At 60.9% G+C, this 25134-nt stretch overlaps 1 protein-coding gene across 2 annotated transcripts in view; it reads left to right on the forward strand.

Moving 5' to 3' along the window:
• The window catches only part of TBC1D22A (TBC1 domain family member 22A), a 299853-nt gene that overhangs the window by 266595 nt on the left and 8124 nt on the right, over positions 1–25134 (forward strand). For both annotated transcript variants that reach the window (XM_039236992.1, XM_039237000.1), the window contains exon 12: positions 1614–1709. In XM_039236992.1, coding sequence (XP_039092923.1) covers positions 1614–1709 — 96 coding nt within the window. The remainder of the gene's footprint in view (positions 1–1613; positions 1710–25134) is intronic.

Genomic DNA, 25134 nt, shown 5'->3' on the forward strand with positions numbered 1-25134 from the left:
AGAAATAAATTAAAAAAAAAAAAAAAAAAACATTAAGTAAAAAAAGAATCTCTGGTAGGGGTGCCTGGGTGGCTCAGTTGGCTAAGTATCGGACTTCGGCTCAGGTCAAGATATCTCGGTTCGTGAGTTCAAGCCCTGCATCGGGCTCTGTGCTGACAGATCAGAGCCTGGAACCTGCTTCGGATTCTGTGTCTTCCTCTCTCTGCCCCTCCCCTGCTCACGCTCTGTCTCTTAAAAATAGATAATCAATTAAAAAATAAAGTCTCCGGCAGGATGCTCTAGTGTCTCCTTCCCTCCTTCCTAACACACGGCAGTCAGCCTCTGCCAGCGTCTGTCTGCCAGCGACCTCTGCATGGCCACGGCCAGTGCTCATCCTCGCCTGCCAGGGTCTCCTCCCAGCCCCGCCCCCACCCCCGTGCCGTGTATGCTTCTGGCCTGGACCACGGGCCTCCGGCCTGCACTCTGGATGGGATGCCTATGAAGCTTAGCATGTGCACACAACGGATTCACAGCCTCCCACCAGAACACTTCCACAAATTGCCACGAACCTGTCCTCACCTTGCAGAATGGTGGCTTCCTTCCTCTGGTTGTTCAGGCCAAAGATGTTGGGTGTATCCTTGATTCCTCTCCTCTCATCCCCTATATTGTCCACATCAGTAGCATATTTCGTGGCTCAACCTTAAGAACTTTTCTGGAATTTGACCTCTTCTCCGAGGCTGTGCTGCTGCCCCCTCGGCCTGAATCACTGACACCTGTTGATTTTGTGATTCCCGCGGTCCCCTGACCGGTCTCTCGGGGGCTGCCTTTCCCTGCTCTCCCGGATGCCAGGCCTGTTCTGTGCGCGCCAGCCAGAGGCGTCCTTGGGGAGCATGGTCCTTCCTCTGCCAGAAGGTTCCAGAGCTCATGAGAACAAGCCAGTGACCAGGACCGCCATTGGGATCTGGATCATCCCCAACGATGGCTTCTGCTTCTTCACCTCACTCTCCCCTGCAGCCATACTGCTTCTGGAATGTGCTGGGCAGTCTGGAACCTCAGGGTCTTTGCATTTCTCCCCCACGCCATCCACGTGCCTTCCCCCCCTTGGGCCTGCGTTTAAATGTCACCTTAGGTGACAGATCCTTATTTAAACTGCAGACCAGCCCGCCCCTGGCCCGGCACTTTGCTCCCCTCTTCCTCACCTCACTTTTCCCGGGGCACGCCACCGTCTCTTCCCTTGCTCACTTATTTCGTAAATGGTTAATGGGAGTCGTGCGGGTGTCACACGGGCATCTGTGGTGGTGGCCCCCTGACCGCTGAGTGTTGGGAACCCCGTTCCAGAAGTTGGCGGTGCGCACTTGAACTAAGGCCCGGGCACAGGAGGAGGGGCCGAGCTGAACCCATGGTGAGCAGGGGTCGTTGGCCGGTGAGGAGCCTCGTCCCCCCGCCCCACGTCCAGTGGGCTTCGTGGCCCCGGCAGCGCCCTCGGCCTCAGAGGAGTTGTGCAGCAGGAGCCGGCCCCCCTCAGCAGCCTGTGCTTATGTCGAGGGGGTGGGAATTTCGGAATCACGGCCTTGGGCTGCGGGAGCCCGGCCTGGGGCAGCGGACCACTGACCACCCCGCGTTCTCTCTTGCAGTCCGAGCCCGAAGGCTTCTCCCACTTCCACTTATACGTGTGCGCTGCTTTCCTGGGGAGGTGGAGGAAGGAGATTCTGGAAGAGCGGGATTTCCAGGTAAGTCCGTGCCCTCTCGGGGAGCCGTGGGCTCGATCCTGTGCTGGGAGGTGTAGAGACCTCGAATTCACAGGGCTGTTTGTGCCAGAGCTTTGGGCCGGGCACTTGCGGTTCATGGCTGACCTGCTGCCGTTGGAAAGCTCGTCACAGCCAGGAAAGCACGGTGGCCACGGTCACCGGGGCACGAGCTGTGCCACACCATGCAGAGACGCCGCTGTGTCCCAGGCTTCTGGAGGCCCTTCCTTACAGGGCCCCAGGGCAGCTGCAGGACTGTGATGGGTTAGGGCAGACAGCCTGGGCGCCCAGCCACTGGGCGGCTATGTGACTCCGGCATGTCGTTTAGCCTCTCTGGGCTAGTCTCCTCCGTGACTTAGTGGAGAACCACTGTGGCGTCCATCATCAGACCTTGTGCTCAGCTGGGCGCTCTGTCGGGCTGAGTCCCGGCCCCTGCCCCCCACCCCCAATGTGCGCCTACGTGTGGTGGCCTGAGTACCAGGGGGTGTGGGCCACTTCACAGGGTGACCTCCGCTGTTACCCAGGGTGCTCAGGTCCTCCTGCCCAGTGACCCAGGGGCATGGGGCCCCTCGGGTACACCAAAGAGACCGGCAGTGGGGACCAGGGACCGGGCGGGTCACTCTCTGGCCACTTCACCTCCTTGGGCCTCTTGTCTCTTAGGTGAGGGACAGACTAGGAGGTGCCATGGTGCTAGGTCAGTGTGGTGGCTCCGGGCCGTCTGTGTGGCTTGTGGCACCGTGGCTCCCCGTGGGGGGTTCGGGAGGGCAGTGCGGCTGAGGTGCCCGCGCAGGGCCCGCTGTGTATGTGAGGGAGAAGCGCCCCGTGTCCGGGGGCCTGGCAGCCTCGGCGTGACCCTGGTGACATTCCCCGGGCACCCCCACAGGGCAGCTCATGCCGGCGCCTGGGGCTCACGGCCGACCACGTTTGGGATTCTCACTGCTATCCTGATGGAGGCTCCGCCCGCAGGGGCGGGGCGGGGCGAGGGTGGATGAAGCCCTGGCGGGCTGTGCCGGAGGGCGTGCTGAGGTGGGAGGCGCGGACCCGATCCGGAACTGGGCAGCCCTGGGCCACCCGTGCCTGAGAGATGGCGCTCACCCCCCGGCGCTTCAGGGCTTGCTTGGGGAGAGACTGGTGACAGAGGAATGGTCTCACGCAGGGGCTTTGCCACTCTGCCCTCCGTTTCCTCCCCTGCTGCCCCAGTGAGGACAGTGCCTCCGGGTTCCCTGCCCACAGGTGCTCCAGTCTCAGAGACTGTGCAGGGCAGCTCTGGTCCTCGTCATTAGGAAGTGCCACGAAGGGGCTGTGGCAGGGCTGTGACCCCCGGGGCCGGGGGACGGCAGGTGGGAGTGGCCCTGGCCGAGAGGGACCTGAGCCAGGACTGGGCGGGCCCCGCCCCTGCCCACCCCTGGCCTGTTCCGGCCTCCCGTCTTCCCACCCCTCACACAAGAGCCCACGGGAGGGGCTGTCCGGGGCGCTGCCACGTGCCAGGTGACCCCAGGCAGCGGCGGTCTTGGCGCCTTGGAAGAGGTGACACCAAGTCCCACCCTTGGCTGGCCCGCTGTCGCGTACCGCTGTTTCTAGGAGACCCTTGCCGGCCCGTGGTGGTCACAGGGTCCGCCGGCGGTGTGGGATGCGTGGGGAGCAAGGCGGCAGCGGGGCTCAGCGGCCCCCAGACGCGGGCGGAGGGTTGGCCTGAATGGGGAAGGAAATGAGGAAACAGAGCCTGTGGAGTCCTGGGGGGCACGGGGAATTGGGTGTGCCGTTGTGACACTCAGGAGAATGCCTCTGTGTCCGTGGAGGACAGCCTGAGTGACGGAGACCACGGGCCCCGGCCGCCAGCAAGAGGGCGTCCTGGAGGAAGGCGTTTCGGGCCCTCCCTCTCACTCTGCGGAATTGTAACTTGGCCCTTGGAAATAAGTGTTGCTCTAAGTCATTTGCATAGAACAGAATGTCTTCCTGAGGAGCAAGCTTCCCAGAAGCAAGGCAGAGCCCCCACAGCGCCCCAGGGCCCCCGCCGCAGGTGCCGGGTGGGGGCGGTGACGGGGTTGCCCCGGCGTTCAGCTCCCCGGGGCTTGGCCGGGCGGTGCAGCGGGGTGCTGGCTTGCGAGGCTCGCCCAGGCCAGCAGCCCGGTCGCGTCTGCTCCCATGAACGACCCCGAGGAGCACCTGGGCTAAGGTGTCGCCGGCTCCTCTGATGGAGGGAGGTACCTTCTGGAGCGGGCCTTCACTCCTGTGCTGAGCCTCAGTGCCCGGAGCTTTGTGCTTTCCCTGGAGGACCGGCCGCCCTGACCGGTGACCATTCACAGCACCCGCGGGCGCCAGGGCGGGCCCCTTCCAGGTGCAGCGTGCCCCCAGCCCGGCCGGCCCCTGAGGTCCCAGCCTGGGTTCTGCCCCCGCTTCTGCCTCTGCCTTATAAGGTTCTGTAGGGTCTTTGGGGTGGAAGGAGCCCCCCTAAGCGCCGCCTGGCGGGCGGCAATTCCTAGGCCCCTGAGGGCGTCGTTTCCCAGCAGGGGCCTGGGGCACAGAGAGGGCGCAGCCGAGACCCCCCCACCCCAGCTCAGGCACACGCAGCCGGGTCAGCCGTTGAGGGCCGGCTCCAGCGTGTCCGGCGGCTTGGAAACCTGTCCCGACCCCCACTGCGGGCGCTCAAGAGCCGCCCCAGGACCGCAGGCTCGTCTGTGAGGCACCCGTGCCCCTCGGAGCACCGTCGGGCCGTGTGGCGAAGCCCCAGGCCGCGGCCTCCCTGGGGTCTCTGGCTGGTTGTTAAGTACAGCGTTTCAGGGAGTGGAGGGTCCGCCATGCGAGAAAATGATTCTCTTCTCCCCCGCAAGGTCTGAGCTGCGTGGCTTGGTGCCCCAGGACCCCGGGGGTCTGAGCCCAGCCCCTTGCAGCCCCTGTCCCTCTGGGCCTCGTTCCCAGACAGCCCTCCCTGCCCCCAGGGCGTGGAGTGCCCAGCCCGGTGCTTGGCGGAAGGGGCACCTGGCAGCCGGGCCGCTGCGGTCCTGCGGCCGGGACGGTGACCCAGAAGCAGCCTGGACGCAGGATGCTCTGTGACACGGGGAAGCCCTCCCCACATAGGAACTGGCATCATTGCTTTGAATTTGAAGAGAGCGAGTCCCTTAGTCACAGAAGGTGGCCGTGTGCAGTGCTTTCTCAGAGGAAGGAGGGTCATTAGTTAACTCCTGGTGAGCAGCCTGGAACTTCCAGAGGAGCCACGGGCCTTCTCGCGGGTCCTGAGATGCTTAACGATGTGCACACCCGTCCAGCCCATCAGTCCACTGCTGCGTCTCTGCCGGTGGATGGCGAGCCTCGTTAGCAGAGACGGGGGCCTGTGAGCACAGGGCAGGAGTGGGCGGAGCGGCCGTCGTCCAGAGGGGTGCTGGGCGTGTGAGTGGGCGCCCGGCTCTGCTCCGCAGGCGGCATGAGAAGGCCCCCGGGCGCCCCGCGGGTGGTGGGGTGAGGAGGCCCCAGTGAGTGGCGGGCGGCTGTTCAGCGGGATCAGGCACGACCAGGGGTGTGCAGGGCCTCCGTCTGCTCTCACGTTCCTGGTCCTGTGGGACGGTCAGCTGACGGCCCAGCGCACCCCTCCGGGCCAGGCCCTGCGGTCACTCAGTTTCCACCCATGCGTGTGGGCTGCTTGCAGCTCAGTGCAGGGCCTGGGACAGGGGCCCGTGGGGCCTGAGCAGGAGCCTGTCACAGGGTAGAGCAGGGCGGGGGCCGCAGCAGAGGGCGGGGCCGCCGGACAACCTGCTCTGCATGGGAAGGAAGTCGGCGAAGTTGGCACTGAGCGTGCAGGGCCTGGGGGTCCAGAGATGAGCCTGAGGAGGGGACAGAGCCAGGGAGGCCTCCTGGGCTTTCCGAAGGCGGGCCCTGTCCCGAGGGCAGGGGTGTGGGGAAGCGGACCGGTGCAGCCGAATGAGTCTGGGGCAGGGAGCCCTGCGGGCGGTGGGGGAACGGGCTCGGTGAAGGGGCTGGGGACACAGGAAGGACCCACGGCTGGCAGTGTTCCCATCCGGCTGCGAGGGGGGACGCTGAACAGCAGAGAGGGAGGCGTCGTACGTGGCCCGGCGGCGCCTCTGCAGCTAGAAATCGTGGGGCAGAGACTTCTGGGAACTTGGACACGGCGCTCCTCCGTGGAGGTCTTGACTCATGTGCTCTTCTGTCTGAGCGTTAAAGTCGAATTTAAAACTTTCATAAAACAGAATCGATGCAGCCGGCCTAGGAGGAGACGCAGCGGATCTGAGGGGAGGCAAGTAGGGTTATTACGAGTCAGGACGGCAGAGACTGGGGGCGGCCCGAGGGCTCCGGGTGGGCTTTTACTTGTACAGACTGAGCTTTCATGGGACGTTTACAAAGTGAAAGGTCTGACCTAGGCCACAAAAGGTGTCAGAGTCCGGAAAGGCGGGAACAACGTGGGCTGTAGCCGCTGAGCGCAACCCTTTACAGCGGACACCAGGCGTTTGGAGATTAAAGACTCCCCCCTCCCCCGCCAAGAGGAAGGTGATCCCGTAGACATAGAACAGCTTTATGAACGATGTGATGTGATGTGTTGGGCTTGAACACAGATTCCCAGCCAAAATATTTTAATTATATAAAAACAGTAAAAAAAAAATACCCTTTAACTCGAGAAGTTAGAAAATAAAGTCAACGTACAATAAAGGTGATAAAGGAATTAGAGCATAGCATAAATGATGGGGTCAGAAAACAGAGTTCATGAGTAGAGTTCAGAACATCTTAGGGGTGTGCCTGGGCGGCTCAGTCGTGAGCACTTGAGTCTTGATTTGGGCTCAGGTCATGATCTCATGGTTTGTGAGTTCGGGCCCCATGTCGGGCTCCACACTGAGTGCAGAGCCTGCTTGGGTTTCTCTCTCTGTCTCACTCTCTCTGTCTCTGTCCTTCCCCTGCTCATGCTGTCTCTGTCTCTCTCAAAAATAAATAAACTTAAAAAAAAATCTTACTTAGGGGCGCCTGGGTGGCTTAGTCGGTTAAGCGTCCGACTATCACTTAGGTCATGATCTCGCGGTTCGTGGGTTCGAGCCCCGCGTCGGGCTCTGTGCTGACTGCCAGCTCAGAGTCTGGAGCCTGTTTCAGTCTGTGACTCCCTCTCTCTCTGACCCTCCCCTCCTCACGCTGTCTCTCTCTCTCTCCTAGGAATAAATAAAAACATTAAAAAAAATTAAAAAAAAAAATCTTCCTCAGAAGGCATTTACAAACGTCAGCACACTGGGCCAGCCTTCCTGCAAACCCAGAAACGTGGGCAGCAGAACCATTCTCTTGCATTTTGGGGAGACCACAGAGATCTGGGGGGAATATAAAATACCAGAACTGTTGCAAAATGAAGTAAAACAACAACAACAACAACCCTTGAATGGACCCATACTTTTGGGATAAGTACGAGCATTTTCAAAACTCTTGCCTTTTTTTTTTTTTTAATGTTTTTTTTTTTTTTTTTTTNNNNTTTTCCTTTTTTTTTTTTTTTATGTTTTTTTTTTTTTTTTTTATTTCTAGGAGAGAGAGAGAGAGAGAGACAGTGTGAGCAGGGGAGGGTCAGAGAGAGAGGGAGTCACAGATTGAAACGGGCTCCAGGCTCCGAGCTGGCAGTCAGCACAGAGCCCGACGCGGGGCTCAAACCCACGAACCGCGAGATCATGACCTAAGCGAAAGTCGGACGCTTAACCGACTAAGCCACCCAGGTGCCCCCAAAACTCTTGCTTTGAAATATGGTTCTGAGGCCAGAACCTGTTTTCCCAACCAAGTTCTTGCAAACTCGAGAAGCCTGTCGCCGTGTGGCCTGTGACCCGCGAACTTGCCTGTGTGTCGCTGACCTTTCGTCACCGCTGACCTGTGTCCGCGTGCCCCCACGTGTGCCAGCTTGTGTCCGCGTGGCCCCGCGTGCGCCGGCCTGTGTCTGCGTGCCCCCGTGTGTGTGTCTGGATACGGGACGGGCACCGTGAAGCCGTGCAGGCAGGGGCGGCCTCAGCCCCCCGCGCAGGGCCTGGCCAGTGAGGCACAGGTGTGAGCACAGGTTGAGTCCAGGAAAGCACACATGAAAATGAAATTAGAATATAGTTTTACTTGCACATAATATAAACATAAATATGTTTAATAAGTACCAGCAGAGTTAAACCATTAATATATTAAATAAAAATACTCCGTAAAATGTTTTCCCCCGGAGCTGTGAACTGGCTTGCTGTCGCTGACTCTGTCTGCGTGGGGGGGTGGGGGGGTCCCGCTCATGCGGGGCTTCATTAGAAGGGCTCACAGGCCTCAGCATGTGGTCCTGCCCCTGGCTGACATTTGTCACCCAGCCGGGCAGACGTGCGCAGCTGGGTCAGTGCCGGGAAGGCCACCCGGGAGGGGTGTGAGGGAAGCCGGGTGCCGGCTCCGCATTCCTCCCCGGGAGCCCCACGGAGCTTGCCCTCCTGCCAGCGATCCTCTGCCAGGGCCCGAGGTTTCTACTGGGGCAGGGCTCGGGGACGCCGCTGCCCACCCAGATCCCAGATCCCAGAAGGAGAGCCGGTGTTTCCCGAGAGCGCCGTGCAAGGGGTGTCTGCGGGCTGGCACGGAGCCCCGGCTTCACCACAGAGAGATCGTCCCAAGAGGCACATTCTAGATGCCAGCCAAGGCTCAGCCCTGCCGCCAGGCCCCTCGAGAGCCAGGTCTGCTACGCTAACCCTTCCTGCTCGCTGCCGAGGTAGCATCCTCGCGACAGACCCATGGCATCAAGTCACAGGACCTTTCACGAAATATAGTAGCTTCTCTTGCATTTAATAGAAAAACAACTCAACTCTTACTAAAATAGAAATAAAAGAGTACTTAACATGCCGAAGACTGTCTGGAGTCGGCACCCAGCAGGACCTAGGGGATTCGCGGGACGGTCCCCTCTAAATCCGCAGTGCACTTCCGTTTCTGCGACACGACGGGCACAGATCCCCATGCTCCTGCCCCATACGGCGCACACGCTCAGACACACACACGTGCCAGGGACGTGAAAAAGAGGAGCGAGCGCACGCTGGTGTTTGCCCTGAAGGCCCCTGCTAGTTCCCACTGGGGGCAGGCACAGGGCCCGGCGCAGGGCGACGGGGCGAACCTGGGCTCTGAGCAGGGGAGGCGAGTCAGAGACCCTCTGCCTGAGTGAGGACCCCTGAACTCCAGCCCGTGAACCAGAACAGACAGACCTGGGTGTGTGGCTTCTGCTTGTCTGAGACGGGCTTTTCGTAGAGCAGGAGCGAGGGAAAACTGTCCCCGCCACGGGGTCAGCCTGTCACTCATTCTACTTTTGTGACGGAAATGCCTCACACTAAAGCGTTAGTATAAAATGGCCAGAGTCCCAGGCACTGACTGGAGAAAGTGCCAGCTCTCTGTAGAGTGGCAGAGTGACACGTTGTAAGCGCAGCCCTGGGAAGTGTCTGTCCGTCTGAAACACCATCAGCAAAGGTGAGAAACACAAGAAGTCACAAACAGGATCAAGGCTCGTTTGTGAGACACAGGGAGCTCGTGCAAATAACTAACGGAAAGACCGTGAGCAGTGAGTCCACAGAAGAATTTATGTAGCCGTCTGGTAAACGTACGTTTATCTTCCAATCATTAGTAAAGAACTGAAAAACAAAACAGATGCTACCTGCCAAATTAGCCGTGCTCTTTAAGATGCACTTCATTAAAACTGATGAAGCTGGCGTACACAGGGGTGTGCCTTCCTTCCCACAGGGATGTGCTACGCAGTCTTTGCCGGGAGCTGTTAGTAATTTATGTCAAGATCTTACCTGGGCCTCGTAACTCCCCTTGTTCATAATTATTGGAAGACAAACCGTCTGCACCCTAAATATCTAGTGTTAGAAGGAGATTTCTGTTGGTTAAAGTACTTGGTTAGAATATTCTAGAACTCTCAAAAATCTTGTCTTCAAAGAATAGTTACTGTTGTGGGAAAGTGCTCCCAGTATATTTCTAGTGAGGGAGAAACATGATGTGAAATTACACACATTTACGTATGCCTGGGCGCATGCACTGCTCAGGCACGTACCTATGTACGCACACATGGAAAATACAAACACGATCCACACGTGAACAACCACGAAGTGCATGTACGCTGTGTGCTGCAGGTGTATAGAACACACCTACACACATATACACATGGAAGATACGCATATACGTTGACACACATATACACATTTACACATGTATATGTGCACCTGCATTTACACGCATTTATACGCATAAGCATTTACACACATACATACGTATAAAAATGACTCTGATTTTGCTTGTGTTGTATGCACAGGAAAGAGAGAACAAATCATAGTGTCAGCATTTTTTTGTTTTGTTCAGTGGAACTTACGAATATTTTAATTTCCTTGTTTGAACTTTTAAAACATTTTCCATATCCTCTCAGTGTGTGGTCAAACGTGGCTTTTCCCTCTGGTTAATTCCCGAGATAAGGAGGTGAGACCCCTTGGTGACGTGCCCGGCTCAGACTGTTTTCTGTGACAAACATCACCTTCCTTGAGGCCGCAGCAGGCGTCCCTCTATCGCGGGATCCCATGTGCTCACATGTATCCCTCAGCTCACACACGTGTGCACACACACGTGCACACACACACACCAGGTGGTCGTCAGAGATGAGATGCATGTTCTGCCCTCTGAGGACCCTCGGTGCCCGTAGGTGCCCGTGTGCGGTGGGATGTGAATAAATACCTCCTAAAAGGAGGGCTGGAGGGGGAAGGGAGTGGGTCGCAGGGCTGCCTGAAGAGGGAGGTGTGTGGACCCTGGAGCCAGACCCCGGCCACCCCCAGGAGGGCTCAGGCTGCACGCAGGCTGCTGAGAGTCCCTTCCTTTTGGCCAAGTTGCCACAGGGGGCATTTCCTGAGCCTCTTGGTATGGCCCATACGTCACGAGGTCCCGTAGGTCACTGGGGCCTAGCATGCGGGAGCGGCCGAGGGGCCTTGCTGCTCGCCTGTCCTCTGGCCTCGATGCGGCACCGGTGTACCCGCCTCCACCGCAGCTTCGGGAGGGGCCTCGAAGCGATCGCTCCTCGGCCCCCACCTTTGCGTGCTGGGGCCCCAGGCTGCAAGGGTCCCCTGCGCCTTTAGGATTGCGTGTGGACACAGGTGGGTAGCAGCCGCGCTCCCTCGCTGGCTGGGCCTTTGCCATCTCCAGTGCTTTCGCCCTTAGACAGCCATACATAGGTGACTGTGGGGTCCCGGCCCTTCTGGGAGGCTCAGGAGTGTCCCCATGGAGACCTGCTGGCCAGGGTGACCCCTGCTGGCTGGGGTGACCTTGGGGTCCCGGCCCCTCTGGGAGGCTCAGGAGTGTCCCCATGGAGACCTGCTGGCCAGGGTGACCCCTGCTGGCTGGGGTGACCTTGGGGTCCCAGCCCCTCTGGGAGGCTCAGGAGTGTCCCCATGGAGACTTGGGTGGGGCCTCTGGGAGGATGGGGCAGCGCCTTCGCTTTGGGCCCCCCCAGCTCTCCCCCTTGCTCTGAAACCAGAGAGGTCAGAGTCAACCCGGACATCCCCAGTGGCTTTCCTTCCACGAAGGGCCATGGCCTTCTACCCTGTGCTGTGCCTGGTGCTTGGTACCAGCGGAAGGACACTTGTCTGCTGGTGTCTGTGCACATTGGTGGGACTCGTGTGCTGCTCTGCACGCCTTCGTTGGGAGTCACACACAGCGCCCTCTCTGCCGGGCCCAGCACCATCCCGGGGCCCTGGCGCACACGCACCCCTGACACCCGATAGATGGCTCACGGAGCACAGAGATGGCCCCTGGGCAGGGTGTCCTGTCTTCGTCAGGCCAGACTAATTTTGCGAGGCCGGTTAATGGGTCTGTACGGTTTGTATTTCATCCTGTGTTCGTCTGAAGCAGCAGATGTCACGAAATGCCAAAGTAAAGATCAATTGTCTCTTTCTTTATCATTTCAAGACATTTTAGAGACAAAATTAGGTCAATTGAAAACTAATCTGTAAGTGGATTATCATGCCACGTGCTGCTATGGGCTGCTGCATGTGTTTCGGTGTGGAGGGTGCGTGGCCACGCACAGTGTGGCGTGGGCTGTGTGTGGCGTGGTTAGGCTTTATGTCGTGGCGTGTGATGGCATGGGGTCCGTGTGGCCGTGTGCGGTGGGGAGTCAGGCCCTGGGGGTGCCCAGGGCGAGTGGCAGGGCCTCTCCGGGCAGATGCTTTTCCCCGCACCCCTCCCTGAGCTGCACAGGCCCGGACTCAGACCCTGACCCTTGTCTACCCACCGCCTGGCCCATACTCCTCGGCTCCCCAGGGCTCCTTCCCAGAGGGAGCCCCGGGGGGTGGTGGGGGGGGTGGAGCGGCTGGGCTCCTGTCCTGTGCCGTCCCGTCCACTCCCGTCCCTGTCCTGTCCCCTGCTGCCGTCGCTGGGTCCTGCCTGCCCTGGCCCAGCTCCAGATGCTCCTCTCTGACCATTTCCCATTTGTCATCGGAACTCAACAGGCGGTTTTTGCGGGAAATGGGAGAAAATCGGTTTTATCCCATGACTGTCCCCAGATATATCTTTATTTGTATTAAATCATCTCTGCGGTGGGTGTTGCTTGCCCGTGGGGACGAGCCTCCGGAACCAAGCCCTCGAGCCATGCTGGGCCCCATGGCCGCTAACAGTCCCCCCCCTGCACCCCAGCTCCTAGAGAGTGAGCCCGAGGGTCAGGCCGAGTGTGCTCCGCATCCAGGGCACTCAGGTGGTGGTGGGGGGGGGGGTGCTCCACAGGCGCCGCAGGCAAGATCAGTGACTCCGGGCGGGCCTTCCCTGACGCCTGCAGGGCAGGGCCAAGGTGCGTCCTCGCCTCGCCTCCCATGACCCGGCTTAGGGCTCAGTCTCTTTTCTTTCTCTTTCCTGAAGTTCTTCTGTAATGGATGCTGTCACCTCTTAGGAAGCGGCGCTCAGACTTTGTATTGTGAGTCCTGTTGTTCACAGGTCTCTACGTGCTTCCTAAGAGCCGCATGTCCCTGGTGTCGGGGGTTTAGGGTGAGTGTAGGCTCGGGCGAAGGGGAGTTCCACGGCCCTCCCTCCTTGCAGCTGACCGAGGCCCTAAGAGCCCGAGGATGATGGGTTAATCCTGCAGTTTCCCTTCAGGACACGCAGTCCTGTAAATTCATAGAAGTTAGCGGCAGAGCTCCTGCACCTGGAAGGGGTGGGGGGGTCTGTTCCCAGGCATCCTTGCCCCCGCACATAGTCCTAGGGATGCTTTGGAGTGCAGTGAAGCTATTGTGCTACAGGTTGTGCTCCTAAAAAAGAGAGTTCTCAAAGGCCCTTTCCCAAGAGCACCCCGTCCCCATCTCCTCCCAGCTCAGGAGGCCACTTTCAGCCTTTGACATGGTGGGTTTTGGTTTTGTGTTTATCTCTGCTTATCTAAGCGGCTGTCTCTTAAGTTTCCAGCTGTAATGGCTGCTGCAGCAGAAAGACCTGCCTTCTTACCCTCCACTGCCCCCACCTCCTTGAGACCCTCCACCCAGGGGCCTCCGCCAGGCTGACCCCAGCGAGCTGCAGGTGTACCTCACACCCGCACCCGATCTGGTCATCTCGCTGTGAACTAGCACATCCCGGCAGCTTCCCAGACGCCCAGACTCCCGGGAAGCAGACAGCAGGTGGCCCGGAGGCGGCCGCCCCTGGGCCTGGGGCCCATGTGTTTTGGGCGATCCCGTCCCGTGGGGCCTGGCGCTCCCGGTGCCGGTCCCGGTCCTCCTGCGTCTCCCGCTCTGGCAGGGCTGGGCTGCAGGGACAGGGGCTGGAGAGGAGCGTGTCCCGTCCCCGCTCGGGGAGAGTGCGGAGTGGCGGCCGGCCTCCCCCGCTGCCCCTCTCTGTCCCCCCGCCCCGAGCTGCCACTGCAGCGCCAGCAGTGTCTGTCCCTGGACACCAGGCCCATGCCTGCCACCTGCCCCTCCCCCGGTGGGGCTGCTCCCCGGGGCCCCTGCTGGGGCGTCGGATGACGTGGGTGTCTTGGCCCTGCTGGGCTGGTCAGGGGGCCCGTTGGGTGCGGAGGCCCCAGGTTTCCATCTCTGACACCTCTCAGCTTACGGCGCCTGCTACGTCTCTCTCCGGGACCCTGTTGGAAGGTGGGCTGCAGTGCGGCCCCTCACTTCTGATCTTTCCACGGCCGAGCTGTTTTCTTCCCGTCTGTTCCATCACGGCAGAGACTGCGAGCAACCCAGAAGCCTATGAAAGCCCCGGTCCCTGGCGCTCAGCCCTGGAAGTCCTGATCCAGGTGACACGGGGGCCCGGCCCCACGCCCCATGTGGAGCCACTGGGCAGGTGCCTGCTCAGCTCCGCCCTGGCCTCGATATCCTGACCTCACTTCCCTGCGTGTGCTGACGATCGTGCTGTGCCGCCCCCAGCCAGTCCGTCCCCAGGGCTGTCGGGGAGCCACCGCTACTCCGAACCAGCTCCTCCTGGATCCAGGAAGCCCTCAGCCTACGGCTCTGCTGTAGCGCCCTCCACGCCCAGGCCACATGTGCGCCCTCCGGGCCTCTGTGTGTCTCCTGCTTCATCCCTGTCCGGTGGCCTCCCTTCCTGGCCGTGCACATCATCCCCTTGGCTGGGGCCTCAGCTGCCCAGACTCCTGGCTGTCCTCATCCCCTGTGGGTCCTGTGCTGCCCTCTCACGTCCTGGACAGCGCGGCGGGGGGTCCGGGTTGTCTCCGCCAGGGTGGAGATGCTGTGTGTCAGGGCACAGGGGGACATTCGGCACGTGCGGAAACCCCACGCTTTAAGATTACCAAGTGCCCGTGTCTCAGTTCGAAGGCCTTGACCTCACTGGGACAGACACGGAGTTCACCTGGAGATTTGGCCTCACTCGGGGCCCGGTTTGGTTGTGAGCCTGGGGCAGGGCGGCCCCCACGGTGTCTGGAGGCTGTATGTGCCCCTGGGACTTGGAGAAAATTGGGCGCCAGGAAGTGAAATAGTAGGTGTTTAGGTGATGTCTGTACGGAGTAACTTCCTGTCCCCTCAGCAAGCGTTCATGCTCGTCTGAGATCTGAGCGTAGACTGTGGGTTAGATCCGTCACTCACGGTGGCCCCAGGCGTGCACGGGACTCCTTGGAAGCCAGTTTTCACTGGAGCATGCCACTTACAGCTAAATAATTTCTAGCAAAATTATAAAAATCCTTCCATGTTTTTATTTAAAAACTGCTTGATGTGGATGATGACTGCATGCTTGTGAGAGGTGGAGCCCCTGACCGTCCTGAGGACAGGTCCTTGGGGAGCCGTCCCCGCGGCCCCAGCCTGCGTGCCAGATGCCAGCTACCCACAGTCTGGGTTTCAAGGTTCACCAGCGGACACCCCGAAGTCCCAGGCCGTCCCAGCAGTGCTGCAGGTTGGGACGCGCCAGGGAAGCGTCTGGTGGTGCCCTGCAGGCTGCCTGGGGCCCTCGTGGGGCCCCTTCCTCCCCTGGCAGGAGATCCGAGGGCAGCGGACCTCCGTGCCTACACTGGAGTCAGCTTTGCATGAATCACACCCACGATGTCTCGCTGGCGCTGCCCAGGACACGCCCCTCCCCCGTGCTCTGTCATACACCCCGGGCGCCTTCCTTGGGTTGTCAGGCCAACCCAGGAGCCTGTGCTGTGTTCCCTCCTCCTCCTCCCTCAAAGGATCTCCTGTCTAATGAAGGTCTCCTGTCAGCCCCTGCCTCAGCCCCTGCCCTCTGGGTCTGGAACGTGGGCCTGTGCCCTTCCCCCCCCCCCCCCCCCCCCCACAGTCCCAGCCTGAGCCTTGGAGGGGCCTCCCTGCTGCGGAGCCGGAGGGCAGCCACCACTGTGGGCCTTGCCAGGGACTCGTTTCTGCCTGCGAATTAGTCTTGCCATTAAAGAAAAAATTACACCCACCGTTCAAATCATTAACTGAAAGAAGACCCTTATTATCTCATTAATGGTGTTTGATATCTGAGCCGGATAAACTGGGAGAAGCTCGTCTGTTCAGTCCCCGGAGAAATGTAATCACATCACAGGCCTTATTGAAACGTCTCCCTCTCAGCTGTCACGAGCTCCATGCACAGCGGTTCGTTCGTGGCCCCCATCGAGTCTGGCGTAGAAGTACCGTTGTGCTGGCCGGGGCGCGTGGCCCGTGTGACGTGCGTGTGGCCAGCGGTGTTCAGCAAGGTGTGCCTGGTGCCGTGCGGGCCGGGTCCCCAAACTGCCTAGATGCCTTCCTCCTGTGGGCTGTCTCCTTGGATTAGTGGGGTTTCAGAGAGAGGCCACAAAGGGGGATGGAGTCGGCCCCAAGGCTGATGTCCCTGCGCAGGCGGCGAGGGCTGGGAGCGCGGGAGCCTTCTGCGCTGACCTGGGATGGACAGGAAATCAAATGAGAACTGCAGCCACTGGGAGCCACAGTCCCCGAGGCTGTGTCCTCTTGCTAAACCCGAGGTTTGCTGGGCTGGCTGCCGAGCCCCTGGACCTTCTTTGTGGAAAGAAGCCCTTATGCCCCGTGGTGGCTCCGTCCGCTCCCCCGTGTCTTCTCTGCCCGTCCCACTGCATCCTGGTGTCTGACGTGACCGTGGCGCATCCCAAGTGTCAGGCTCTCTGCTGGGGAGGGACAGGCGCACGCAGGGGAACCGGGCTCTGTTCATCGCTGAGCATCGGCTCGGCCTGGAGACACTGGGCAGGAAGGCCCATGGGGGGCCTGCCCCGGCAGCGGGACTGGGCTGTGGAAAAGGAAGCGGTGGGGGGCTTTGAGGTTCTAGGATCCTCACTTCAGTGGAGGTGAAGCCCAGCGGAGCGAAGGGACTGTGAGGTGGTCACGGCAGCGGGGCCCAGGGGGCCGGCCCTCCTTCCCAGCTCCTGCACCCCCCACACCGCCCACCTGCCCCCTCCAGTCCTGCTCCGTGGGCACAGCCCCCGCCCCAGTCCCCATGGTCATGTTCAAGTCCTTCTTGGGAAAGGCCCATTTCAGATGGCAGGGGACCTCTTGGGTTGAGGCTTGTAACGTGCCTTCGTGAACCCAGAGCCTGGGGCCACTGGGAATCCTGGGCCGGACCCTCACGGCCACCACTGCGCATGAGACCCTGAGTGGTCATTTAGCCTCTCCCGGTGTGACCCGTACTAGCGAGTTGCGCAGATGGCGACGGGGAACCGGCTGCTGCGGGAATCCTCCCCTCGCGCCTCGCGGCGGGAGCTGCCGCTGTCCAGAGGAGGCGATGACAGAGGGTACACTGGCCCCCTTCCGCCAGAGCCCTGTCATGGAGCCCCAGGGGCCCGCTGTCGCTGCAGTCACCTCTCAGAGTGGCCCTGCCCTGGAGGGTCCCACACAAAGTAAACACGCTCGGCCGCGGCGTCCTGGCCAAGGCCTCACCCCGTGTACGGGCACGAAAGGTCCAGGAAAGTAAGACGGGGCAGCATGAGGTGGACGAGCTGGGGAGAGCCCCCCGGTCCAGGAAGCCCTCCGTCTGCAGGGAGGTTCGTTTGGTCCCCTCGTTAGCTTGAGGGTTTTCAGGGCAAACACGATAGGATTTCTTGATTCAATTTTGGGGTGTTTTTGTTTTTTTTTTTTTTTGCAATAAAGCACACGGAGGAACTTGCCTTGATGTTTAATTCCTCATGCAAAGAGGAAACATTTGCTGCTCTCTTATTCAGTGTGTCTGATTCTCAGCTGGGCTGGCGAGGCCAGCAGCGTCCATGAGGACCTGGAGTGTGTCGGGCGCCCAGCCTGGGCCCGCAGCCGCTGAGCCTCCGTGCCCGTGGCCACCGCGCCGCCCCTCACACCCCCAGACGGGACGCTTGCCGGCCCTTATCCAGGAGCCAAAGACCCCGCCACGCCCCCATCTTCCCTTCTGCACAGGGGCGGCCTTTCCCGGGGCTACATCTGACTTCAGGGGGCTGCCCCTGCCCCGAGCCCCACGCTGCGCCCTCTGCCAGCTCAGTCCAGGTTGCTTCATCTCTGGGGCTCAGCGTGACTGCCCGTCAGAGGATGCCAGCCCCTCATGGTTATTGTGAGTACAAGTGAGGCGGGCGCCTTGCGGCGTGTAGGCGTCAGTGTCACAGCCACCTAATTGGACTCCTGATCCACTGTAACTTGGAGGCCTGGGGTCCCCAGGGACACAGCAGGGCCCATCAGGGTCACTCCCTGCCGTCACTTACTGAGAAAGGAAAGGATGGCCTAGAGCTATAGCTTATGAAAGTGACCGTGAACGTATCTGAGCTGGCCCACTGCTCGCTGTGCGCCTTGCGTGCTCTGGCTTAGGGTCAGGCGCCCGGCCCCGGGCATGCCCCCTCCGGGACGGGCCAGGCAACAGACGGGGTTACCTGCAGCTGGGCGCCCTGTGTCTGCCTGGCACGCTGTCCCTCTGGGGCACTCCGAGTGCCTTCTCCTGCCGACCTGGCTGGTATGTCCTCGGAGAGCCTCCCTGGGGGGGCCTTCAGGGTTTTAGGGGACAGCTCTGTCTTTCCAGATGGACCAGTCTGCCTGTCCCGCCTGGGGGCCCATCTGCATTTGGGCCTGTGACTTAGCCCGGCCAGGGTAGGCCCTGGGTCCGCGTGGCTCAGGGGTGGTGAGTTGACCTGGAAGGGCCCCGCTCCTGCATCTCCTGACAGCGGGGTCACCGCCTCTTTTCCTGAGGCAGGCAGCGTCAAGCCCTGTGCTCGCTTGCTGCTCCCATGGGACACTTTGCAGGGGGGGGTGACGGCCGTGACGGGAGTGAAACCACCTTCCCAGGGGTCTCGGGGTGACGAGCCCACACCGCAGGGCAGGGCTCCCTCACCTGCTCCCTGGCCCTCTCGGAGGAGGCCAGCTTCCTGGGGCCGGGGCCTGGGGGGCTCCTTCGCCAGGGCACACGCTTGGGGGGCGCGGCTTCGCCATCAGTGCCGTGTTTTCTGTCCCCAAATAATCCCATTGTAATAAACTTCATTCCTGCCGGAACATGCATACCAGCCTGTGAACCTGTCACAAAGTCAGACGCTGTGGCATCTCCCGTTACATTATTGCTCCTGATTAGAATCGCGCTCTTAAATACCAGCCTGCGATTCTGTCTGCACTCCTGCCACGTTACTATCTTTTTATGATCCTTACCAGATGACGCCCCTGTCACTCTGGAGTCGGGTAGCTGGGAGCAGCGACGGCACCCCAAATGGAGCCCTGCGGTTTTTAACTCAGCTTCTCCTTGTTGGGAGCAGCGAACGTAATTTCGAGCAGAAGCCGAGCTGTATGTGTTTAGAAATCAATTGGAAAAATCAGTCGCTGGGGCTCCAAGTGTCGTGTGCTGAAGCGACTCTTCTTTCCTAGGCTCTGCTTCCCGGTCGCTCCACTTCCTTTAGCTGGGTCTCCTCCATCGTGGGAAGTGCTACCGGTGGGGGGAGGGGGCTCCTGCCTGCCTTTCCCTCCACCTGCAGCCCCGGCAGGTGGGGGAGGCTCAGCCCTGGGGAGCGGCGCTGGGGGTCCCCGGTGCTGCTCTGGGTCAAGCCCAGTGATGGCCGCTTGCCACGTGCTGGGGTGTCTCAGCACCGACCTCCTACCAGCGCCGGCCTGGGGTCCAGACTCCTGCGCTGCTGCAGGCTGAGGGCCTCGATCACATCATCTTGTTCTCACTGACCTCTCCTAGGGGCTGCCCCCTGCTTTGGACGGCTTCTGCGGGGCTCACTGTGCCCTTTGCATGCACACGTTTAATCCTTGAAACAGCCCTAGCAGAGGGCTCTTGTTCCAGATCTGGATTCCAAAGAGACTGACCCGGCCAGCGTTGTCGTCACCCGGCAGACTCTGACCCCAGGGCAGTCCCGCTCCACCTGGGCCCTCCTGCCCGTGGCCAGTGCCTCGGGCAGCCCCTCCGGCCTCATCAGTCAGAAATGGGCCTCAGGATTCTATGAAAAGAAATGGAGACAGAGGGGGTTTTACCAAACACCTGTTTCAAGGGGCACAACTTTTCCTTTGTTGCCCGTGTTTAGTAGGTGGGGTTCTTTGAAAAGTTGGATCTTTTGTGGTGTTTTCCAGAGGATGGAGGGAGGAAGGAGATGACTTCGGTAATGCTTTAGATTAAAGACTACATATAGGACTCAACTGGGTACTATTCTGTGAATGGGACTAAATTTCCTGTTTCATGCAATGGTTACTGGCATGTAATGCGTTCATTTTTATGCATCAGTTTTATCAGTAACAGTGCTAATTGAACACAAAATAAGGCTCCTGTGTGCCAGGCCCTCTGCTGGGTGCTGGGAACATACCCCTGGATCTGCCGCAGCTGTGACCCCACAGGCCTCATGCGGAGGTTGGCTGCTCGTGGAAGTAGCTAGCCTCCAGATATAGGAGGGGATGGGGTGAGGGGGGAGAATTGAGCCACGGAGCCTGCTTTCAGGCCTGTCCCAGAAGTTTTCTGTATGTCTCCACCTGTCCAGCTACCTGCCACCCACCCATCTACCTATCTGTTCACCCATTTATCCACCCACCCACCCACCCATCCATCCACTCATCTACACATCCACCTGTCCATCTACCCATCCATCCCTCCATCCACTCATCCATCTACTCATCCATCTCTCCACTCATCCATCCATCACTCCATCCACTCATCTGTTTATCCACCCATCCATCTGTCCATCCCTCTATCCTCCATCCATTCACCCATCCATCCATCCACCTACCCATCCATCCATCTCTCTATCCACTCATCCACTTATCCATCCCTCCATCCCTCCATTTCTCTATCCTTCCTCCCATCCATCTGCCCATCCATTCATCAGTCTATTCCTCCATTCCTCTCTCTATTCACCCACCCATTCGTCTCTCCATCTACTCATCCACTTATCCATCCAGTCATCCATTCCTCCATTCTTCCCTCCAGCCACTTGTCCATCCACTCATTTATCCACCCATCCATCCACGACTCAATATTGAATTGGATACATGCCCTGCTCCAGTTGGTACTGTGAAGTTTGAGCCCTTTGGGGCCTAGGCTGTCTGGGCCTTTGCCCTCAAGGATCTCAAGTGATAAGGGCCATGGTTGAATCCTTCATACATCCTGAGTATGGCTGCCTTTTGGAGATGCTATAAGGAACCATGCAGCCCCCCAGAAGGTGCTGGGGGAGGAGAGTGCTCTGACCCAAGCCTTGGCCTCCAGAAGGACCTCTTTTCCTGGAAACCCTGGCTCTGTCTCCCCAGGGAGGGGTGCTGGGCAGGTGGTCACAACCTGGAGCCGCCTCTGTCTCTGCCCCCACCCCACCACAGCTGGCCAGCTTGAGCTGGGCAGTGTCCCCTCTGTCACTGAGGACCTCAGCAGATCAGATGGGGGGCGGGGAGAATCTACTCTGTAAACACCTCCGTGGGCTGATGAAAGTCTCCCGTAAGTCTGTAAATCACAGGTCTGGAGTACTTGGCAGTGACCCTTTAACACTCCTGAAGAGGACAGTGTCCTTTCAACAGACTGTGCAGCCAGGTGTGCCTGGGATCAGGGTGTGAGAGCCCTGCTGTGCAGGCTGGCTAGTTTTGAACTGCTTCTGGGAATATGCTTGCGTTTTAAATGTGGCCAGCAGTGTGCCCATCCTCCAGCCTCCACGGAGCAGTCCTGTCCCCGGGTCGGCAGTGACCATCTGAATCACAGCTGGGCCCCAGGGAGCACAGGGTGCCTTCTGGCCGCACTGCCCGCCATGTCCCCTGGGGACCCTGTGCTTCAGACAGACGCCCGCAGGCCTGCACGTGCTCTGCGGGGCAGGCTCAGCTGCTGAAGCCGGAACCCCGGTCCCTGCCCGGAGGGGCCTGCCCAGGCGTAGGTCCCAGAGACCTGGCGGGACCGGGGCAGGGGGGGCAAGCCTGGGGGGCCTGCAGCATCCTGGAGACATGAGAGGGGCCTCCTGTCACTCGGTGCCCTGCACCACGCTCTCCTCCGGGTCTCACGCAGGTCAGTCCTTCCGTCAGAGACTTCCTGAAGGCCCCTGGCCTGCCCCGCACTCCCAGCAAGGCCAGGTGCCCTGGACGGTGGGGTCATGGCGCTTTGTGCTTGCAGACAGGAAGCACAGAACCTTCCCACGCACCCAATTAAATACCGGTGCGTTTGGCTTCTTCTGTAGAAAGTGAGCCTGCCTCCACAGCCCCCACTTCCCGCCTTCCTGAGCTGGGCCCCATCTCTCCGGCCTCGGGAAGCTGTCCCCGTGTCACACCAGGCTGGAGACCTGCAGTGGAGTGCATGGTTAAGCCGGCTGGAGCGGGGCGTTTGCATTCGCAAAGCTCCTGCCTCAGAATATGCCTGTTCATCCTCGGAGGGTCTCTGTTAGGGCGCCCTGCGGGCCCTCTCCAGTGGCAGGTCACAGGCGCAGCATAAGGGTGAGGGGACTTCTCCACACCCAGAACCCACCAGCCCCACCTGCTGGGCCCTGCTGAAGGCCTCAGGAAATGATGCCAGCCGGGAGGGGCTCCGGGAAGACAGCCACGGGCTGTCCGGCAGGTGTTCCTCCCCAGGGCCCGCCTTTGCTGGTCCCGTGGGCAGTGTGCAGACACGCCCGCCGGCCCCAACACACACACCCTGCCCGCTGTGCCCGGGCACACGGCCGCTGCTGTTGCCCAGGTCCCTGCAGGGGATAGGCTGCAGGCCTGGGAGGTCCTGTGCTTGTCAGACCACGTGAGTTTGGGGCCATGAGCAGCCTGGTGCAGCTGGCCCGGCTGCATAGATGGTGACCGTCACCAGAGCTGCTGTGACGAGGGTCACAGGGGGTGGGCAGTCCACACGCAGGCCCTGTGGGCTACGTGGATTTGGCCTTATGCCACAGCAGCAGCATCGGGTTGGCACAATCGCTGTGTCCTTTGGCAGCCGCGGCCCGTGAGGTACCACTTGTGGGGATGAGGGGGCAGAGCTGGCCCAGGGCCCCTGCCCGCGTCCCCTGCTGAAGGGCCCCCCGGGTGGGCACCACCCTTCATGTCCCCAGGTGACAGCTGGGGGCTCGAGCAGGGGCTGACCCAGGGAGGGCAGGGAGGCAGGGGGCGGCCGCTCTGTGCTCGCAGGTGTCGTGACAACCAGAAAGGCCCAGCTTGTTCCCAGAGCCCCGAGAGGGGGGGTACCCCAGGTGTGGTCGCCACTGTGGTGCCTTCTGTCCCCCCCACAAGCCTGCTCTTACAGGAGCGCTGCTGCAGGAAGCGGCAACTAGGAAAACGCGGCGAGGCCTGGGGGAAGTCTGCTACGGATGCGTCAGGGGATTCACGACAGTCGTACTTTTCTGCCAGTTGTGGTCTGTGCTCTTACCAGCTTTAAACATAATGTACACGCTTCCGATTCCTTTTTCCTTTCTAAGTCCCCACGTGCTTGCACTTCTGATTTTGTACTCGTATTTGACCTTTATTTTCTTTCGTAAGTGTGCTCCCCGATTGTATAACCTTCACAACCTCACGTGGGTCCACGTCAGCTGTGGGGTGTTCTCTGTGGCAGAGAGAACCTTCCAGTGCAGTCATGCGGAAGCTCTCGGGTCACCCACTGTGAGGCTCTTTCACCCGAGAGCCCACCATTCCTATGCCAAATCGGGGGGTGGGGCTGTGGGAAGGAGCTGGGGACCCCGGGCTCCCGGCTCAGCCCTACAATCAAGTTGCAGCCTTTGGGTACAGTTGCCGGACGGAGGAGACGACGAAGCACCTGCAGGGATGTGAGGGAACTCCGTAAGCTCCGTTCCCAGAGGCAGGGAGCCTGGGCGCAGTGGCGTCTTTGGGCGTGGCTGGCACTGTGCCGCGCCGCCTAGTGTCCATCCACCTATGTGGGTGGCATGCACCCACGCCTGCCCATAAGCACTCTGAGGTCATCAGTCCAATGGCATTCCTGACGAGCTGTGCGCCCGCATTCTAGGCCAGGAGCCAGAGGTGTCTTCCTGCTGAGCCTGGAGGGGGACAGGCGGGGTCTCCCCACAGCCTTGCGGTGGGCGCACACCCGCTCACGCACTCCATCCTCCAATACCGCCGACCAGACCCTGCCTAAGAGCGTCTGCCTACTGAGTTCCTGCAGCTAGACAGGCGGGGATTGGTCAAAAGCGAGGTTCTGAGTGGCAGGAAAACCAGTTTTCAGAGGCTGTGGGTGAAGTAACAGCAGGTCATCTGAGGCGCAGAGGTGCTGTGACCACTGCCGGGCCTGGGCTCCGGGGTGTGGGAGTGGAGGTGCTGTGACCACGGCCGGGCCTGGGCTCTGGGGTGGCGGGAGCGGGCCCCAGTGCCAAGACAGCTCAGGGGAGGGCTGAGAAGTAATACTAGGACCAAGCCAGTGGCCCCTGCGTTCACCAGAACCAGAAGCTGCCAGTCGTAACCAGAGAGGAAAACATTTCTCCCCCTGCATCCACCGGACCAGGACGCAGGAGGCCCACGGGTGGAGAGTGGTGGCCACGCGGCACGTGCCAGGGAGCACACAGTCACCGCAGAGCCCCTTCCCTTCGTCCTCTCGTGCTAGCCCTTGCTGTGCCCGGTGGGGCTGGGCACCTTGTTCTCGCCAGTTTCATGCTGTGGGAAATGGGGCCCAGGGTCGCACGGTGTGTGGTCCCCAAGGGCGGACCCAGGACCGGCTTGCCGGGCCCACCCCGTGGGGGTCCGGCACTTCGCACAGCCTCACACGCTCCTCACCGGGAGCCGGTGGCGCGGGCCTGCCACCTCGGGGCGGCACCTCCCTGCCGTGTGCTGCCCTCCAGTCCTGTGGCTCTGGGCACACTCTCCCCGGCTCCCCGGCCCGAGGCCCGAGACAGGCCAGCGGCCCCGCCTGCGCCGGCGTGAGCACTGGCCTCGGCGGGGCTCCCGCCGGCCTCCGCAGGGGAAATGCCGTGTTGCCGGTGAGCCTGTGAGATCCGCTCAGGAAGCCGGTGTCCCTCCCGTGTAGTCGGAGCCGTGGACAGTGCCTGTGTGGCTGCGGAATGTGCTGGTGCTTGGGCTCCGGCCGCGGCCCCACCTGGAGGCCCTTCTCTCCGCTAGGGAGGAAGCTGCGGGGTCTCAGCCGCAACCCGGGGCCGCGGGGGGTAGAGTGCGCGCCTTCGTGTTGGTCGCAGTTGAGTGCAGGGGGAGGGGAGGGCGGGGCCAGCACAGGGGAGGGGGGCGGGGCCCGCGCGGGCGGAGGGGAGGGCGGGGCCAGCTCAGGGGAGGGGGCGGGGCCAGCACAGGGAGGGGGCGGGGCCAGCGCGGGCGGAGGGGAGGGCGGGGCCAGCGCAGCAGACCCGCGGGCGGGGCCAGCGCAGGGGGTGCCATGACCAGTTTGAGACACTTTTAGATGCCATGCAGAGGCCAGGGGCGTGCAGGTGTGCAGCCATCAGACCCGCAAGGCTGGAGTCAGGGCGTGGTCATGCCGTGGGCAGAGAAGGGGGTGACCTTCGCCCGGGAGGGCTGCAGGGGCGGAGAGGGCCTGGCACTCAGGAGGGAAGGGTGGCCAGGCAGTGGGCGGGGCTTCAGGCCGGGGATCCTGGGGGCGGGGGCTTCAGGAAGTGGGGAGGACCGGGGGCCTGGCACCGGGGCGGCTGGAGGTGGCGAGCAGGGCC

Source organism: Hyaena hyaena, unplaced genomic scaffold (genome assembly GCF_003009895.1).
Source record: "Hyaena hyaena isolate Hyena2069 unplaced genomic scaffold, ASM300989v1 scaffold_4, whole genome shotgun sequence".
Classification (NCBI taxonomy): Eukaryota; Metazoa; Chordata; class Mammalia; order Carnivora; family Hyaenidae; genus Hyaena; species Hyaena hyaena.